Genomic DNA, 11,739 nt, shown 5'->3' with positions numbered 1-11,739 from the left:
CCGCCACTCGCCGCCACACCGGGGAAATTTCCGACCGCCGATCGAGGTAAATTTCATACCCCCGACTCGTTTTTCCCCGCTGATTCCTCCTATGGCCAAATCGAGGCCGAAATCCCGGCCAAACGGCCGGAATACGCGGCCGAAGCCCAGCGGCGCCGCCGCGCCCCCTCTCGGTTTTTGCCTCCGACGAGGCCCTTCCCGGCCTCCGTTCGATGCAATTTTTATATCACCGTGATCACCATTCTTTTCTCTACAGGTTGACCGGAGCCGAATCACCAAAACACGAACCTCGCCGGAGAGCCGCTGCACCCAAGAGCGCCGCCGCCGGTAAGCTCCGTTTTTCCGTGATTTTTTGGCCCCCCGAGGGCCCTAGGGTTGTTTTCTGACAAGGACCAATGCGAGCGTGGCCGAATTCGGCCGAAAACGGCTGAAAACAGCCAACCCGAGGCGACTTGCCGCCGCCAGCGGCGGCGCCGTCGCCGGAGCACGGCAGAGCCGCCGTGCCGGAGTTGCGATTTGGTCCGAAAGGGGCCCTGGGCCTAATTTGGATTTTTTTTGGAACACGTGCAGGTACTGTTAGTGTGTTTCAGTTCCCCGGGAAAAATTCAGGGAAAATTAGGGACGGCCTGCAGGCGCACTGTGAATCGTATTCGGATCCCGAAAACAAGTAAGGACCCCTCACCCTATTTCCTATCACGGTATTAAAGTTCAAAATGATAAAACGGTATTTCTTGAATTAACGCATGTGTGAAATTGCTTAAGGTTGCTAATGGAGCCCGAGTCTAGTGTGATTGATGATTTACTGTTATTTGGCCTGTTTACAGCTTTAAATGCAAAATGAGGTTTGATGTGTTCATTTTACAGATTTGTGTGCATGTACTACGTTTTTATTTATTATGGGTTGAATGACTGAAAAACTGATACTGTATGTTGTCTGTTTGGTATGAAGTACGATTTGCTTGTTTAAATGTGAATTGATGATGCTGATTGAGGAAAAGGAAAATGAAAGATTGTGTAGACTGATAATTGTATTATGGGGGTCAGCCTGACTAGATATCCTGGGAGATGGTGGACGGACCGGGTCCGTAGGGAACCCTACCGGGATTGTGGTCTCACATGCCGGACGGGGTATGGAGATCTTATGATTTTGGCGCCCATACCGGACGGGGTATGGGGACGGCCCGTTTCACCCTCATACCGGACGGGGTATTGAGGTTTATGGTTTTGGCGCCCATACCGGACGGGGTATGGGGACGGCCCGTTTCACCCTCATACCGGACGGGGTATTGAGGTTCATGGTTTTGGCGCCCATACCGGACGGGGTATGGGGACGGCCCTGGAAACTGATTATGGATGTTAAAGGTTAACGGGTAGCGGAACCCCTATGGACCCCCACGGATACTAGTAGGCTGGTAAATGAGAAAAAGATATGTTGTACAATGATTGAATTACAAGAGGCGTGATAAGTGTTATGTTTTACAGCTTAGATTATTCAATGATTATGATAATGTTATTGTTTTTCCCATATTGTTTTCATAAATTCCACCAAGGTAAGTGGATGGTAAAAGTTTTATTATTGATAAAAGGTTTTGTTGTAAATTATGCTCCATTGGTCTTTTTGTGTTTTTCTACCCACCTTTATCTCCGTGACGGTGAGATATCGTGATGTTCTTACTGGGCTAGTGTAGCTCACTCCTTATTTAACCATTTCAGATCAGGAAGACATGGTTCCCGAGCCCGTTCCGCAGGAGGACGACGAAGGGGATGCCTAGAGACTCTGTAGTCATACTCATAGTTTTATTTTCGAGTTTCTCTCTTAGTTAGTTTAATCTTTTATATTTTAAGTACGTTTTTGGTTTTTCGTGTAAGGGATGTTAACTGAAATTTTGATCTCGCTTCCGCATTTGATATATTTAAATACTCATTTCATTTTAATATTTCCGGGGCCGTTACATTAAAATTTAGAAAAAAATAGAAATTCTCGTTAATATAATTACTTTATTATAAATATTTTTTAAAAAAACTATGAAATAAAAATGCGAAGCAAATAGATCATAATTACAGCCATTTGTGCTTTTAGAGCACTTAAGTTTCTTCCCACTAATGACATTACCGAGCACTTAGGTCTGTGGTTGAGACCTCATTTACAGATAATAACCTTGAAGGTTGTACGTTAGATATAATAGTACTGTGAATAAAAAATGCAGGTTTTGAAGGTGCCGGGAGAGAGAGAGAGTTGCTATTAAGCATCAAAACAACTGAGGCCATGGTTGGCCTCTCGTTTATATTTTCTTGGACGCACAACAAACCGATGTGTATGCATTTTATCAATTCACTTCTTGACCCAATTGTTGGCATCAACGTGGTATCCACAAGATCTAAAATTGTTTCTTCTCTCCAATTTCTCCATGCCTGCACCAATTTGAAGCATAAATTTTTTTTTGACATTTTAAGTTTAATGTGTACTAATATCGTATTTGAATTAATTTATTCATACTTACATAGCTTAAAAGATCTTCTTCCTCCTCTGCGATACGAAAACAACTATTTTTTTGACCACTTATAATCTCAAGAACCAAGACGCCAAAACTAAAGACATCAGACTTAATAGAGAAGTTTCCTTTCAAAACATATTCAGGAGCCATGTATCCACTGTACAAGGACATTCAAGATGATTTTTTGAGTAATATTATGAGAAAAATTATTTTTTTCGACAATATATAGGTTATAAGTATAGGATATTATTTTTTGTTACTTACTAGGTTCCTACAATTCTACTTGTGTCATCTTGAGTTTGGTCTAGAGAAAATAATCTTGCCATACCAAAGTCTGCAATTTTAGGACCCATTTCTGCATCTAGCAAGATGTTGCTAGCTTTGAGATCGCGATGAATTATTCGGAGACGAGAATCTTCATGAAGGTAAAGAAGCCCTCGAGCAATGCCTTCTATGATTCTATAGCGAACTGTCCAATCCAAATGGGTTCGCCTAATTGGATCTACACAACCATTCAAGACTAGAGATTTAATATATGAGCTAAGTTTAATAAAATTATGTCTCAAACAAGTTCAAAAATTTTGTATATATAAATTTTATTTATAAATTCATACCTAGAGCTCAATTTTTTTTTTTTTTTGTTAATTTAAGGACTTTCACCATTTCCTAGTCAAACTAATTGTAGATTTGCATAAATAATTTTGAAAAATATTCTAGATTTGTTTCAAATAAGAAAAAATTTGAAATTAAAATAAAAGTTAGAGCTTACCAAATATGAAGTGATCAAGGCTACTGTTGGGAACAAACTCATAGATAAGGATCCTTTCATTTCCTTCCAAACAAAAACCTAAAAGCCTTACCAAATTCCGATGTTGAAGCCTAGCAACCAACAAAACCTCATTCTTGAATTCTTGATCACCTTGTTCTGAATCTATTGATAATCTTTTTACAGCTATTTCTTGTCCACTAGAAAGTATACCCTGAAAATTTATGCAAATAAAATGTACGATTAATTAAACTAAGTTAAACTATAAATTAATATATTTAAATAATCTTAAATATGGTCTTAGATAACTCTTTCGTTCTTATGATTAATTACCTTGTATACTGCACCGAACCCACCGTGTCCCAGCATATTTTTTTTAGAAAAGTTGTCTGTGGCGACTTTAATAGTACTAAAATCATACTTCAAAGAGTCTAAACTGTATATTTCCTTCTCAACTTCACCAATGGAGTAATAGGAACAACATATGGAAGAAAAACAAAAAAGTTATGACATAATCTTATTTTTATGACAGGAACTAATCATTTCTAATTTAGTAATAGTCATAACTTACCTTTAACTTTATCATGTATCGTCTTCACTCTTAAGTAGATGAAAATATAGAAAAGTAAAACTACTACAAAAATGACGAAGGAAATAACTATGATATTAATTGTCTTAGAGCTCCCACCCCTCTTTCCTGCAAAATTGTCATAGAGAAGTCTCATAAATTCACCGAAAATTCTATAGAATGTATTAAAAAAGACAATTAATTACTAATATTGGCAATATATGAAATAAAAAGTTAGAATCAACCCTCTCTTCATCCTCTCTGTATGGAATAAACTTAAATTAACTATTAATCTAAACTAGAAAAGCAAATGACGGAGAACATACTCGGTTCAATAGAATTAATGTATTCAATAAGAGTGATGAATCGAACAGATTCATAATTTAAAAAAAAAAAAATTATAGAACACTTCAGTATGTTTCTCTATCTCTCGAGCGTGAACGTCAGTACATTTAAATCTTATAAAGTAACTTTAAAGAGAATATATATATATATATATATATATATAACATTAAAGGAAAAAGAAACTAAAATGATACCAATATCATATATGTATATACATAGTAACACATACCTTTTGAAATGGTGGTATTCTTTGTAGATATATTTGGTGAACCAGTTTTTGATAAATAAACTTCAGGTTCATAGAAACGATAAATCTCAAATCTGAAATAACAACTAGGCCCAACAATCTTCCCTCCTTGTTTGCTACCGCAACATCCTGGAAGACCTTCAAAATAATTAACAAGACAATCATCACATTCTAGTTCAGACAAGTCTGGAGTGCATTGAACTTGAGCATAAATAGTCAAAAAATTTGGGCCTGTTGCATTTCCAGCAGCATATTTTCGACGAAAATCCCCTGAAATAGCTGTCGTTTTTAGACTATCCAGTAAACTTCTCAGAATCTTATTGAACCCTTCAACATCAGTGACATTATTTGGATGGTTTGCATGGAAAGAAGGATCAGTTTCCATTGCACCAAAGATTTCTCTATTCGAGTACCGAACCATACAATTATCGATACGCCATATAATTGCCTCCTTGAGGTTAGGACAAAGATCAACTGTGATATTTTTAACAGCTGTTCTGATGCATGTGTTGCACTCATCCGGACGTTTGTCACCTCTACAAAGAGCGATTGCATTAACTCTATCAGAGTGTTGGCCAACGGACATGTTGTAGAATCCATAATCGTTTTTTGAGACTGAGGAAAAAGAGGAGACAATGAGATTGAGATTGGCCGAATAATTGTCATTCGCAGTGTAATTCCCTTTCTCGTATAGACAAAAATGAGTTATTGCATCTTGGCTAGAGATCGAAGAGATTGATGAGAGAAGAAATGCAAGAATCAACAAAGCTGAATAACACTCCATGGCTTACTTTACTCCAATCAGAATCTGCTTAAATAGAAATCCCCATCCATGAAAATTGCTTTAGAATAGTCCATGGCGTTTTCCACATGGGAGCATAATGAGACAAGCCATTGACGGACTTGGTTACTCTGAAAATGCTCACAGCTATAGATTTAGATTATTATCATGCCATTCTGTCACTATATAAATACAACATTAATATATTTATAGTTTGAAAAAAAATCCATGAAAGTCAAATTTTTCTTCTTGTTTTCTTTATAAAAAGGTTTTAAAATTCAATGAAGACATATATGAAACCCAGACTTTTTGATTCAAAGCTATCTTCTGTCATATCCGTAAACATGCTTCAACACATACAAGAAATTCAAAGAAGAAACAAACTGGATTAAGTATTTTGTCTGTCAGTCTCCGCGTTTCGCATGCATCGCGAGCATTTTCCTTTTCGCGAAACACATTTATTTATTTTTTCATTGGAATTTATATTTCTAAATAATATTTATTATTATTTTAATTGCTATTTTTAGAAATATTTATTATTTAATCCGAACAGGAAAACTGGATGACGACCCAGTGAATAAAGTAAAAAAATATAAATATTAATCTATATTCGATGTCATAAATAATATTTTTGATTGATTAAATTTTCTCATCAAATTTTAAAAAAATATATTTTATATTATATTTTTTAAAAAAATTATTAATTAAAAATATTTTTAAGTATGTCATCTTACTCATTACTATATGATAAATTTATTAATAATTTTAGTAATATTTAAGAAATATAAATTAACACATATAATAAATAAACTAATTCAAATATTTAAAAATAATATACAGATTGATTTAATATTTAAGTCTTAACATATTTTATAATTTAATTGTATCCTAAATTATTATGTTAGATAAATTTTTAATGATAACCCATTTTTTAAAATAGTTTGTTCATACCAGATACAGAGTAAATTAAGAAGATGAAAGAAATCAAGAAATCAAGAAACAAATGGTAGGGATACAGAGAAGAAGCATATCATGTGTTTGTATATATAACAATCTCTGGAAAGAAAATGAGTTCTTGTTGAACTCAACACGGTAATTAACCCATACTCTTATGAATTTTCTAAAATCATTCTATATATATGTATATATACACACACACATACACACATAGATATACAAGAAAGTATGCTTAAACCCCAATTTGGATCTCTTTAGTCGCTCCAAAAACATAAACCCCTGCAAATTCATGTTGGAAATTGTCAAACCCTTATGGTATTAATAATCGAAAAATAGACAATTCAATTACTTTTTTTTTCCCGTAAAATTTCACTTCTTGATCGAATGAAATAAGTTCGAGTTCAAGTATTTTCTTAAAAGTATCTCCTTTTTAAATCTTAAAAGCATATGTAACGTACATAATCGCAAAAATTAAAAAGTAATGATAATAAAGAGAAATGGTATTGATTTCATTACCTAGTGTAGGCATTAACAATGACAAAGCAGCAATTCCCGCAATTTTAAGCGGCAGGCCAGTTTTGATCATATCTCGAATATCGACATGACCCGTTGCAAAGCCAACGGTGTTTGAAGGCGTTCCGGTAGGCAACAAGAAAGCAAACTGGGCTCCTATTGCCCCGGGAACCATGAGAAGTAAAGGGTGAAGATGCATTGTTTTGGCAATTTCGATGAGGAGAGGTAAGACCAAGGTTGTAGTGGCATTATTGGATGAGATGAATTCTGTGATAATAGCACTAATCAGACACACCGTAGGTGCAATGGCTAAGTACGGTGCATGTTCGAGAAAATTTAGGGTTGATGATAAGTCGTCCGCCAAGCCACTGGACCGGACTCCGTCAGCGATGGCGAATCCTGCTCCAAGCAACAAGATGATGTTCCATGGTAACTTCTTGCATTTGTTCCAGTCCATCAGCTTCTCTCCCTTCTGCTTCTTGTTTGGGATTATGAACAAAAGAGTTGCCATCATAACCTAAAATTGTATCAATACAAAACATTATTTATTTTATGGAAACAATTAGAAATCAATATCAAATTTATTTTTGGTTTGAATTAATCTATGTATATCTAATTCTCGATTCTAGAAATTAGCGATTAATCCATACGAGTCAAACATACTTTTTAAATATAAATAAATTTAATATATATAAATTCTAATCCAACTTTATTTAAACTGAAGTGATACTATTTCAGAATTTAATTTAAAAAAATTTTAAATTTAATTTTAATCCAACCCGATTCGATTTTCGACCCTAACTCACCACTACGTGTAAGATTAATAAAACTCACACTGGCAGTTCCATCACCAGCTTTGCCATTGAAGAGGGCACCCCAGCCAGGAACATCATCTGTTATGCTTCTTGTCATCCATAAAGCTATAAGTATCTGCATCATAATCTTTCTAATTAATTATGACTCCAGCATATTAATATATTTCATAACTAATATTTTAATTATAGTAATAATAATAAAATACTATAAATATTAGTAAATTTTCTTGAATTTCTTGAAAAAAGGAGCAAAAAATTATTTAAAAAAAAAAAAAAAAAAAACCGACCCCAAATATAGCTAAGATCATCTTCTCAGCAAAAGTCATCGGACCTGTTCACATCAATGTCGAATATGGTGATGAGAAAAGAAACCACCCACAACATAAATTCACGAGTTAAAAAAAGTTATTGATTCGAGTCGGAGTACATGTTCTCATATGTTTCGTGTGGCTGATAATTGAATTAAACCTCGCAGGCCCACCATTGGAATTTGGTGGTGAGAAAAGAAACTGACCCACAGAAGATAATGCCAAACAAATTCATGGGTCTGGCTTATATATATATATATATATATATATATATATATATTGAAATAAAGAGTAAGGTAAATTATTTACCTAGCATGGCAAGCTCTCTCTTGAGATGGGTTTTATCCAGATAAGCAGAAAGAACCTGTCCAGATCCTCTTGAACAATACAAAAAACAAAGAATACCCCACAGAGCCATGAAAATCAATAAGGCCAAAGGGAAAGCAAACAAGAACCATGTACTGAAACTGATCGCTTCTTGTTCGGGAAAATAACTCTTCCACGTCCCGACCAATATCAGATTCACACCTGTCCCCGTCAACGTGCTCATCCCTCCTATCGCCGCTGAGTATATCACCCCCAGAACCACCGCCCTGCAGAATTTCCCTACGACGTCGGATTGTCCACCTCCAGCCACCGGCAGCCGCTGTAAGATTCCGGTCGCTACCGGAATCATCATCACCGCAGCTGCCACGTTGTGCATCCACATGCTCACAAACGCCGTCGTCGCGCATATTCCCAGTAGGAGTAACGGCGGATTTAGTGGGTCCCCGCAGAACAATAATGTTACCTGAAGTGGGACCCGGAAGTCTATTTTTCTTAACAATTAATCGTAACCATGAATTTCTCACCTTAAAAAAATTATTAATTATATAAGATTATTAATTTTATATTATAATTTTGACATATTTAATTCGTTTAGATTATATTTGAAATAATTTAAAGTTAATCTGGAATTTGAAATTAAAAAATTGGATTACAGTTAATAATTATTAATTTAACTAACAATTAATCATGTAAACGCAAACTTAATGGCATCTTAAATGATTAATTAGAGTAATTAATTGTCAATTAACAAAAATTAATTAAAAAAAAAAAAAAAAACTCACGTTTAAAGCCAACCGTCGATGAATGTTATAATGCTCGACAGCAAGAGCGAGTATAAAGCTCCCAATAACCAGGGCGATGACGTCATCCATATAAGAATGAGCGACGCTATTAGCCGACGAAATTCCGAACAACGGGAACAGGAAAAGCGGCGCCAAGGATGTTACCGGCGAGGGCACCGCCTCCGTCAGCCACCAGGCGAAAACCCACGCTAGAATTGCCAACATGTTCCGGCTGGTCGTCGGACCGTCGAGCTTCACGAACAGACAAACGGCGGCAGACAGAAGGGGACCCAGAAGGATGTAGAAGTTGCCGGGCGCGAGCAAGGATGTGAGCAGAGTGGATGTTGAGGTCTGGGTTTCCGGCCGGTGGGATTGATCGTCGCGGAGGGGGAGCAGGGGAGACTTGGGGTCGCCGGAGATGTCATCGGCGGCGTTCATTTTGATGAAGATGGTGAGATGGGATTAGGTGGGAGAGAAATGGAAGGTTAAGAGTCGAGGCGTGTTTGGCTTATATATATGGCTTATATACACACACACACACACACACACACACACACAAACACATACATACGTACATATTTGTATATATATAATTGTCGTGTAAAGATGTGGAGGGAATTGTGTACGAGTTAATTGCAAATTTGGTGGGATGACTTCTCAAAAGAATTGGGTAACATGAGGCGTCTAAACTATAAGTTAATCCCACATCGATACCGTGGAAGGTATTTAGATAAAATTGTAAATACTTTTTCTTTTGAAAGATGCTAGCATCTTTTATTTGGTCAAAATATTGTGTAGATAATTTATTTAAAAAAAAAAACTAATTTCATCCGTTTTAGTAATTATCTCTAAATTACATTTCTTACCGATCATTTAAAACGATAATCTTATTAATATAGTAGCAATCAACAATATTATCTATTACATACACACATTATCTTATATCAGATAATATTTATTCACCTAAAGTAGAAAATTAAAAATTTAACTCTTATCTAATACATAAAATAAAAATTAAATGTTCGACTTTTATTAAACATAAGATTAAGTATATATTTCATAATAATAAAAAATATATATCTTATATCTATCATTAATTACAGTATCAAGTATTCTCTTAATATAAGAATACATTAAAACTTATTTCAATTTCAAAAATTTTTTTTTCTCTATATCTTGTAGAAAAAAATATATCGTTTACAGGCAATAAGTTATTTACGATAGTAGTTTTACCAATCAAATCTATTTATAAAAAATAGACGAACATAAGTAGTCAAGACTTACGGAGAGATCAATTAAACACATCAGGTCAAGTTTGAAATACGTATTTAATTATAAATTTAAGCAAATGACTTTTAAATCTTATACTTTTAAAAATTAACTTAAATAGAAGTATTCATATATTTAGAATCCAAAAAACAAAAAATAACACGAATCATCCATTTCAATTAAAATTAATATTATATCAGAATAAAATCAATTTTTTTTTCAAAATTTTCTATATATACACCAAGCATTGAACTAAATATTTGACCACGCTCATTCGGCCCTATCTAATTTTTCAATTTAAAGCGAAATTATATGACTGTGATTACTTCATGTACTTTAATAATTTTACAATTTTTTTTTCTCTTTTATCTCGAATTAAATTGTAAAATATTTTTCATTTAATTATTTTTTCTTTTCATTATATTTTATTTTTTCATTCATTGGCCTAATCCAAATCAAGTCTTATTATAAAAGCAAAACTAGCCACATGTTTTAAGATTTGACATCATGACATGTCTCAATTTTGGTTAGGCCACCGGCTCTTGGTTTTATATATATATATATATATATAAAGCCATCACCTTTCCTCTATTTATCAATTATTAAATAATTATATTTTTTTATTATAAATATTTTATTAAAAACTAAGATATATTTTTAATAAATATACTTAGACTTATTAAAATTTATTTTAATTTAATTACTACAATTCTATTAATATATTAATGAAATAAATTCTCAATTTACTTAAATAAATCATTGTGGGCGGAATAAATTAAATTTTGAAATATATATTTATATGTGTTTGCTCATGTATACATGTATATATATATATAACGGTTAACTTTGAATGGTAAGAAAGATGTGATGGTACGTTTCTAGGCTTTGTAAGATAATGTTCCTTCTTATTTTTCAATGAATAATTATGTGGGACATGGAAAATGATGTGGGTTTTAATCAATTTATGTGGCATCTAAATATATATATATATATATATTTGTAAGGGATTAACTTGACACATCAGCATGTTTAAATAGTAATTTATCTCTATGATTGGAGCATGAGATTGCCACGTATGCATGGCGACATGACATCATGGATGATGAATCAAAGAAATTGGACATGTGTGGCATGACCTATCCATTAATTAATAAAAACAATCATTCCAAATTTTCAACTTCGAACATATAATATTATTCCATACGGCAACCAAAGAAGATGGATATGAATACATATATACATATATACATATATATATATTTTTTACATAATGTATCATAGAATTTGGTTTACTTGGTTATACAAAATAAATTTGAAGTTTGCCATTTCTAAAATCTTTGCACGAAACAACAAAATATTCAACACCATTAAATACAAAATAAATTAAGTCAAATAATTATTTTAAATTATAAGATTAATATAAAGAATAAGAATACATATCATAATTTTTAATTCGATATATCTACTTACATATCATAATTTTTAATTCGTTATATCTACTTAAATTTAAAAAAATATATTATAACGAAATATTCTTTTTATCGGAATATAATGAGTAATTAAAAA

The 11,739-nt window shown here is 33.5% G+C and overlaps 2 protein-coding genes across 2 annotated transcripts; both read right to left on the bottom strand.

Moving 5' to 3' along the window:
• Positions 1-1,978: 1,978 nt before the first annotated feature.
• On the bottom strand, positions 1,979-5,272 carry LOC110812625 (cysteine-rich receptor-like protein kinase 29). The gene is made up of 7 exons (XM_022039443.2): positions 4,404-5,272; positions 3,833-3,958; positions 3,595-3,716; positions 3,265-3,475; positions 2,760-2,997; positions 2,502-2,652; positions 1,979-2,412 (listed from the first exon to the last, which is right to left on the bottom strand). Exons 1-7 carry the CDS (start codon positions 5,203-5,205, stop codon positions 2,110-2,112), a joined length of 1,953 nt encoding a protein of 650 aa, XP_021895135.2. The 5' UTR covers positions 5,206-5,272; the 3' UTR covers positions 1,979-2,109.
• Positions 5,273-6,215: 943 nt separating this feature from the next.
• TDT (tonoplast dicarboxylate transporter) lies at positions 6,216-9,560 on the bottom strand. The gene is made up of 6 exons (XM_088207283.1): positions 8,905-9,560; positions 8,105-8,585; positions 7,775-7,818; positions 7,507-7,602; positions 6,676-7,189; positions 6,216-6,438 (listed from the first exon to the last, which is right to left on the bottom strand). The coding sequence occupies exons 1-6, from the start codon at positions 9,340-9,342 to the stop codon at positions 6,392-6,394; spliced, it is 1,620 nt and encodes a 539-aa protein (XP_088063409.1). The 5' UTR covers positions 9,343-9,560; the 3' UTR covers positions 6,216-6,391.
• Between the last annotated feature and the right edge of the window lie 2,179 nt (positions 9,561-11,739).

This window comes from Carica papaya, chromosome 7 (genome assembly GCF_054855325.1).
Source record: "Carica papaya isolate Zhongbai chromosome 7, ASM5485532v1, whole genome shotgun sequence".
Taxonomy (NCBI): Eukaryota; Viridiplantae; Streptophyta; class Magnoliopsida; order Brassicales; family Caricaceae; genus Carica; species Carica papaya.
The sequence above is the reverse complement of the archived record's forward strand: the minus strand, read 5'-3'. Positions and strand labels throughout refer to the sequence as shown.

Excerpts from the sequence above, each read along its gene's own strand:
- LOC110812625 (XM_022039443.2), bottom strand. The coding sequence starts at position 5,205 with ATGGAGTGTTATTCAGCTTTGTTGATTCTTGCATTTCTTCTCTCATCA. Across the intron at positions 3,717-3,832 it reads GATACATGATAAAGTTAAAG|TTGAGAAGGAAATATACAGT; the intron begins GTAAGTTATGAC and ends CCATTGGTGAAG. Across the intron at positions 3,476-3,594 it reads GGTTCGGTGCAGTATACAAG|GGTATACTTTCTAGTGGACA; the intron begins GTAATTAATCAT and ends ATAAATTTTCAG.
- TDT (XM_088207283.1), bottom strand. The coding sequence starts at position 9,342 with ATGAACGCCGCCGATGACATCTCCGGCGACCCCAAGTCTCCCCTGCTC. Across the intron at positions 8,586-8,904 it reads ATCGACGGTTGGCTTTAAAC|GTAACATTATTGTTCTGCGG; the intron begins GTGAGTTTTTTT and ends GTCCCACTTCAG. Across the intron at positions 7,819-8,104 it reads GAGAGAGCTTGCCATGCTAG|GTCCGATGACTTTTGCTGAG; the intron begins GTAAATAATTTA and ends TGATGTGAACAG.